The sequence below is a fragment of the Lolium perenne genome, chromosome 2 (assembly GCF_019359855.2).
Source record: "Lolium perenne isolate Kyuss_39 chromosome 2, Kyuss_2.0, whole genome shotgun sequence".
Lineage (NCBI taxonomy): Eukaryota > Viridiplantae > Streptophyta > Magnoliopsida > Poales > Poaceae > Lolium > Lolium perenne.
This window is the reverse complement of record NC_067245.2, coordinates 53,163,669-53,171,304: the sequence shown is the minus strand read 5'-3', so window position 1 is coordinate 53,171,304 and position 7,636 is coordinate 53,163,669. Positions and strand designations below refer to the sequence as shown.

Genomic DNA, 7,636 nt, shown 5'->3' with positions numbered 1-7,636 from the left:
GAGCAAGAAGAAGATGCGGTTATGGAGGAAGACAATGAAGAATATGAAGCTGAGGATGTGTGTGCCGTAGAAGACCTAAGTTTGCTCGAGGCGTTCAAAGCAGGCATTGACCTAGATCCAAATGGACCACCTCCAGGTTTCATCGATGATTATTGGTTCGCTGAGCCTGATGATGATGAAACATGTGGTCCGATTACGGATGTCGACATAGGCTACTGATCTATGTAGTTGTAATTGTGAGGCTATCCTATGTACTGAACTATGTGTTATTTGTAATAAACTATGATCTATGTACTGAACTATGTGCTATTTGTAATAAACTATGATCTATGTACTGAACTATGTGCTATTTGTAATAAACTATGATCTATCTACTAATATTCATCTACTTATATATTTGCATTATTGTTGATTTCACTAATATTCATCTGTTTACATTGCATACTAATAAACCACTCTTTTCATTGTGTTTGCAGGTGATTGAAACATGCCGCCAAGAAAAAGAAAGGGAGGTATCAAAAAGAAGATCAAGGCCGTGGCTGAGCTTGTGGGACTTTCGAGTGGTTCGTCGCAGACACGTCCTCCTAGCGCTCCTCCTAGCCCTCGACCACGGAGGAAGAATGCCCAGCCACGGCGACTTCGTACCCCTTCTCCTAGTCCTCCCCCAGCCGAGGATGATGACGAGGAGCACTGGGGTGGGGAGGACGAGGAGGACGGTGAGGAGCACGGTGGGCAGGACGAGGAGGACGGTGGGGAGGACCTCGAGGAGGATGAGGGGTTGGGGGGTTTGCCGCAGGAGCTAAACCCAGACCTAGTTTGGTATCCGCCCGAGGAGGAGGTGTACGTTGCAGCCGATCCTAGGCTGGAACCACGGGACAAGAAGCCGTATAAGCGCGGGATTACGAAACTCCCCAAGCTAAAAACTTGGGCCTTCCGCGATGTTGTTCTCGTGCCCGCTGGAAAGAGGTACATGCTGATTTTGGCATTCCATTATTGAAATTTTTATCATTATACAAATTTTTATCACATGCATACTGATTTTGGCATTTCGTTGTGCAGCATGTTCAAGTATGGTGACCCGAGGAGGAAGCCGACATGTGAGTACTCGAACATCCTTGGAGGCCTAATTAGGAAGCATTTCCCTGGGATTGTCAATCTCCCTAGTGGTGGCCGCGATGTGGCTTGGACTTGGAAGCACTACAGCTACGCGGAAGATCCTAGCGGCAAGTGCACCAACATGCAAGAGAGGGTTGTCCGCCACTTCTGGGTACGTGACTTTTGGCTTCTTAGCATTCAAACACTTCTTGACTACCAATAGTTGCTCTAATTCCTCTTGTTTTACCTATGTGAATGGTTGCAGAAATACTTCACGAGGGCTGAGGGCGAGGAAATTGCGTGCGACGTTATCTTACATGAGTTGTGCAGGGTGAGGGTGACTGGCATGCACTACAAGGCACGCGTCCAGTGCGTCCGCGACTGGCACGCCGAGCGCAAAGTTTGGATGAGTAAGGCTGATTGTCGGGATACGCTCATGGCACCGTGGCAGTACCTGCAGGTATTAGCATCGATGTGTTATTTATTTCCGCATTTTCATGTAGTTTATGTTCTAATAATGGGTCTATCTTGTGTATGTAGAACCCTCCTCAGTACGTCGGGGAAGACAAGGCGTGCTTTCTTGCGATGGTCATATGGTGGACATCCCCCGAGTACGCCCGGAAGCACGAGGAGGGCAAGCTGAAGCGTTTAGAGATGGGAGGTGGATCACATGTCCTGGGCAGCAAGAACTTGGCCCTTACCTTGCAGCAAGAGGTGAGCAAATGGTTTCTTCATTCTTTCGTTTCATGTTATTGTTAGCCCCGCAAGGGTGTCCCTCTTCACTTACTTGCATGTACTCTTTTGCAGGAAGTGAAGACAGGCGTGACACCAAACTTGTTTGGCCTTTTCCAAAAGTCCAAGACCAGGAGGGAGCCGCATCCTGAAACGGGGTCCGTGTGGGTCAACGGGCTAGCGGAGGCCCAGTGTGGCGCGTACCGCTCGTCGTTCAAGGCCAAGCACGGCGAAGACGCCGACCCAACCACCGAAGACTTTGATGTTGAGGTTGCGGTGCTTGCGGGACAAGGCAAGAAGGGTGGCCGCCTATGGATTGCTGACGGGTTAGTCGACCCAAAGACCATTCCATCTCTACGCCAGATCCGTCGTGGGCGTATGAGCGAGCAGCCTCGGGTAGAGACCCGCCCACGGGCTTCGGACCTAGCTGTGGAGAAGTTACGGGTAAGTTCTTCGTCGATCCTCTACGCTTCATTACATGTTTTCCATTGCAATGTTACTGACATCGCGGCAACACAACGTAGGCGGAGATGGAAGAAAGGGAACGGAGGCACCAAGAGGAGCAGATGCAGATGCAGCAGCAGCTTAGGGAGAACATGCAGATGCAGCAGCAGATGTTGCAGCAGATGCAACAACAGCAGCAGATGTTCCAGCAGATGTTCATGAACCAGGCCGTGCTGACTTCCCCACCGGGGAGTAGTGGTCCTAGCACGTCGTGTCCTCCTATGTTCCCACATTTTGTAAGTGGTTAACTTAATATCTCCGTCTCAATCTTGTTTGTTGTCTAACCGAACTTTGGATATTGCAGATCCCCACGCCCGATCCGGTTGTGATGGCGCTCCTCCAGCAAGCGCCAAGTCAGAGCCCGCTGACACCTGGCTTGACCGTCAACAATACGGGCATCATCCGGAGCCTGCAGCAGTTTCTAGGTGAGTTCTCCTACACTTCTAATTCTTCCATACCATGTCACTTGTGAACTTTAGCCATTCAACCATGTCAATTTTAGCCATTATGTTCAATTTTAGCTATTCCATGTTAATTTTAGCCATTCCATGTCATTCTTAGCCATTATGTTGAATTTTAGCTATTTCATGTCAATTCTAGCGACTATGTTCAATTTTAGCCATTCCATGTCAATTCTAGTTCTTCCATGTCAATTCTAGTTCTTACATGTCAATTTTAGTCATTCCATGTCAATTCTAGTTCTTCCATGTCAATTCTAGTTCTTACATGTCAACTTTAGTCATTCCATGTCATTCTTAGCCATTATGTTGAATTTTAGCCATTTCATGTCAATTCTAGCGATTATGTTCAATTTTAGCCATTTCATGTCAATTCTAGTTCTTCCATGTCAATTCTAGTTCTTACATGTCAATTTTAGTCATTCCATGTTAATTATAGTTCTTCCATGTCAATTCTAGTTCTTACATGTCAAGTTTAGCCATTCCATGCCACTTATGCATGTATGAACTTGTAGGAGGACAAGGAGGTGGCGAAGGACAAGGAAGTGGCGAAGGACAAGGAAGTGGCGAAGGTTGACGTTGCTTGTATGAACTTTGTTGTGCGACTTGGAACATTCTATGTATGAATTTGTTGTTGGACTTTATTGTTGGACTATTGTATGGAACATTCTATATATGGACTTTGTTGGACTATTAGTGGTTGAACTTTGTTGTTGATGATGTGCAAATGTCTATATATTGTGCTATATATGTATCTGAAAATATATATCTATTTTGTGAATTATATGTGCAGGGATTAAACGGAAACAGCAAAAAGCTGGAATATTTTCAGCACCTTTGCCGTGCACATGCACACGGCAAAGACAAAGTCTTTGCCGTGCACATGCGCACGGCAAAGGCTGCCCAGCTGTGCACTGCGCTGCCACCTGGTGTGCTGTAGGGTCCTTTGTCGTGCGGTGTTGAGGGGAAGCGCACGGCAAAGAACAGCTCTTTGCCGTGCGTGCTGGAGGGGAAGCGCACGGCAAAGAGGGGCGCACGGCAAAGCATGTGGCACACGGCAAAGCAAGTGGCACGGCAAAGACTGGGCAGCGCACGGCAAAGCTAGGTCGCTCGGCAAAGGCTTTGCCGTGCGATTTTTGCGCGACGCACGGCAAAGATGGCTTTGCCGGCCGGATCTTTGCCGAGCAAACTTTGCCGTGCACGGCCGCACGGCAAAGGCTTTGCTGAGCCGATTATCGCCTTTGCCGTGCGATTTGGGCGCACGACAAAGCCCTGTTTTCCCGTAGTGTATCGGAGTCGAACTCATAACACTTGCCACAGTATCATGTTTACGATGAACTATGTTATATAGCTGTGGGTATTGAGATGCAAGAGTTTGCTCGCCTAGCCAAATATCTTCCTAGAAACGAACTCCTTCTCCCGATCCAATTTTAAAACTCCCCCTACTAAAAAAATTTCCTTTAACTTTCGTTAATCCCTTCGAGAAAGGTGAATCTATTGGCTTAGCTAGTTTCAACTTCAGCCAAAGTTTTTTGCGATAGATATTTTCTTTTTAACAGTTGTCATAAACCTTCTTCTGAAAAATTGGTAAACTAGTGAGAACAGAGTTAACCAATACAAGGCGATCCGCATATGATAACATCTTTCCAGCCCAACATTCAAGTTTTTCTTCGAAACGACTTTCAACAGGATTTCATTCAGAGTTTTTAAGCTTTCTGTAATGGATTGGTATACCCATATACGTAAAGGGCAAAGGAGGACGCGTGACCCCTATGGCAAAGAAGGCTGACACCATCGAAGGATTTTTTCTAGCTTCGTCACTGTTCCGTCGGATGCTGAATCAGTCAGTCGCCCTGTCCACCTGCTGGAATTGGAAATCTTCAGGGCGCTACACATAGCTTTGTCCAAAAATAAAGCGATTTGCAGGAAGTTATTGTTCTATTTTAGGAGAGTATACAACCCTAATCCGAGACTGTTACGGAGACTGTGTTCATTCCGGACACATCATGTCTGCTGTGCATATATACACTAGCAAGCTCTCGTGACATCGTCGTCTCTGCTTCTTTCATCTGCATATGTACGGCATGAAGACTTCCAAGAAGCAGAAGAAGGCGCAAACTACGGAGCTGCCGGAGGAGCTTGTCTTGGAGATCCTGATACGACTGCCGGTGAAGTCTCTCCGGCGCTTCAAGTGCGTCAGCAAGGCCTGGCGCACAACGATGTCTGGCCCCTACTTCATCCGCTCGCACCTCCAGTTCTCCGCCTCCAGATGGGAGCAGAACCCATCTTTGCTCATCACCCCGCATACGCTTGATCGTGATGTCCAAGGTGAGAACTGGCCGACGAATTTCTCCAACAATATTCGCTTCTACCAGTGGTGGCAAGGTGCCTCCAAGGCGAGGCTCGTCCATGGCAGGGACTTCGACGACGAGTTCCGTTCAGTCTGCTGCTTTGCCCACTGCGACGGCTTGGTGCTTCTCCCCACGGATACCAAGGTGTACCTCTTCAACCCAGCCACTAGGGATGTTCTCACGCTGCCGGAGAGTAGCCGCAACAAGAGGCCTGGCATCATCGGCCTCCCGGTGGGGTTCGGTCGTGATCCTCGCACCGGCATGTACAAGGTAGTCCGGTCCTTCTTCCGCTCTAGAGATGCCGAGACAGGCGTGCACAGCATGGGGATGGAGGTGTGCACCGTCGGAGGTGGCGGCCTTCCTCCTTGTTGGAGGGAAACCGCCTCTGATCAACCATACCCAGTCGCGGCGTGGGTGACCGCCCAAACTGTCAAGGGGTGTCTGTATTGGATCATAATCGACAGAAGGCATCTCAAGCCACGTCCACATGGCCTTCTCCGCTTTGGCCTGGAAGACGAGACGTTCAGCGTTACCCGTTTGCCTGATTCACTGGACTCTGGAGATGACGATTGCTTCAACTTGGATGTGATGGGCGGGGAGTTATGTCTGACTGGCAGTCGTCTTGGGGAGCCTGACGTGCATCCTCTGACCATCTGGGCGCTCGTAGAAGACGACGGGCCGAGGTCCCTATGGGAACAACGTTACACGATATATGTCACATACCTGTGCCATCCGATCAGCCTTCTTCCAAACAGCGGCGGCGCGATGATGATATGGCTATCCAGCAAACTCTACCGCTACGACCTGCAGTCTAGTGAACTGACCGTCGTATGCGACCTGGAAAGACTCAGATACGAGCGCCGTAGGACAGGCTCCTTTGGGTCTGCAGAGAAGGATGTCTACTTCTTCAACGTGATACCTTACACCGAGAGTCTCGTTTCAATTACTGATTAGCCTTGTACGTCCGGCTGCAACATTGGTGGACTTTCTACTCGATCAGCATTCCAAAAGAGAAATCACAGATGCTATATATGATACACTGGTGATTACCTTGTGCTGGAACCTATGGAAACAACACAACACTAGGGTCTTCGGAGTAACATCAGCCAGCAGTACGTATAATGAGGACAATCTGGCAGCCAGAGTTTTGGAGGATATGAAGCTATAGACCCTAGCTAGGAGTGGTACTGGAACATCAGCTAGCAGTATAACGAGGAAAATAGGATATAAAACTAGCATATTTGTTTTTCACGACAAAATTTTAGATCAACAGAGAGGACCCCTCCCCAGTTCAATTGATAAATCAACAAAACCAAAAAGGCCCGAGGTTCAAACAAGTCTTATTACAAACTAGGAAGCTAGGAAACTAAACTGGAATAGCAAACGGAGAAACCAAACTGGAACACAACCAGAGGAAAGGGTTTTTGCAGACAGAAGTAAACAACAAACTATCCAAGGGCACTTTTTCAGAAGTTCCAGGGCATCTCCGAGAGAGGTACAAAAACGTTCAAGCTGCAAGCTTCAGTAAACGCATGGGGAGATGCACGAGGCCGCTTTCAGGGTCGAAGTAGGAGTAGTCCATGTGACAGGCAGTGCCTTCTTCTTGGCCGATAGAGGGGAAGTGCATAACCTTGGCGGGGGCGAGCTTCAGCTAGCCACCCGTGATGCTGAAGTTCGTCGACAATTCCTTCAGCACATGCTCGCAGAAGTGGTCGACGACGGGAAGCATAGGATCCTTGTAAATGATCTTCCATCGCCGATCGAAAGCAGAATCATTCGAAGAATCTGATGCAAATTAAGCCATGGTTACCCATTAAATATCATGTCATTACGAAATTTCCAAATACACCAAAGAGTGGCAGCACAAACAGAGTTTAAAACTGGATGCTTTTTGATTGCCACCCAGAATTTAGCAATAGAAATGTAGTCATGGCCAATTTGAATATTCAAAAAACTGGCTATGATTTTCCAAATTTGTTTTGCCACTATGCATTTGAAGAAAAGGTGATCAATGCTTTCATCTTCATAACAGAAGATACAACACACAGGTTTGTTCATCTTTCTTTTTAGCAGATTATCTCCTAGTCATAAGTTTATTATGAGATAGAAGCCAAAGAAAAATATGAACTCTGGGAGGCACAATTAGATTCCAAACAGCATGGATATATATGGGCATGACACCTTCAAAGTTAATAATTGCATATAAAGAGCTAGTTGAGTATATATCAGATGATTCATATTTCCAAATTAAAGAGTCACAGTCTGAAAGAGTAATGCTAGAAACAATTTCCTCAAGCTCCTGCCATTGTTGCATGAGGGCAGGAGGGAAATTCCTTCTAAAATAAAGCATGAGGGTAGACCCATCCCAGATTTGGGCAATGGATTTGTTTTGTTCATTGCAAACTACAAAAAGGTCAAAGAATTGGACAGCTAGAGGGGAGGTGCCAAACCAGGTATCTTTCCAAAACCTAATCTTAGTCCCATCCCCTACTTTCC

At 47.3% G+C, this 7,636-nt stretch overlaps 2 protein-coding genes across 2 annotated transcripts; both read left to right on the top strand.

Moving 5' to 3' along the window:
* Window positions 1–1,237: 1,237 nt before the first annotated feature.
* Window positions 1,238–2,803, top strand: LOC127328573 (uncharacterized). The gene is made up of 6 exons (XM_071825340.1): window positions 1,238–1,267; window positions 1,361–1,555; window positions 1,636–1,809; window positions 1,903–2,271; window positions 2,352–2,567; window positions 2,636–2,803. The coding sequence occupies exons 1-6, from the start codon at window positions 1,238–1,240 to the stop codon at window positions 2,801–2,803; spliced, it is 1,152 nt and encodes a 383-aa protein (XP_071681441.1).
* Window positions 2,804–4,873: 2,070 nt separating this feature from the next.
* LOC127328572 (putative F-box protein At1g50870) lies at window positions 4,874–6,094 on the top strand. The gene has a single exon (XM_051355165.1). The coding sequence runs from the start codon at window positions 4,874–4,876 to the stop codon at window positions 6,092–6,094; it is 1,221 nt and encodes a 406-aa protein (XP_051211125.1).
* Window positions 6,095–7,636: the final 1,542 nt, after the last annotated feature.

Coding starts and splice junctions, on each gene's coding strand:
- LOC127328573 (XM_071825340.1), top strand. CDS start 1,238: ATGCAAGAGAGGGTTGTCCGCCACTTCTGG. Junction 1,556..1,635: donor CACCGTGGCAGTACCTGCAG/GTATTAGCATCG, acceptor TTGTGTATGTAG/AACCCTCCTCAGTACGTCGG. Junction 2,568..2,635: donor CTCCTATGTTCCCACATTTT/GTAAGTGGTTAA, acceptor TGGATATTGCAG/ATCCCCACGCCCGATCCGGT.
- LOC127328572 (XM_051355165.1), top strand. CDS start 4,874: ATGAAGACTTCCAAGAAGCAGAAGAAGGCGCAAACTACGGAGCTGCCG.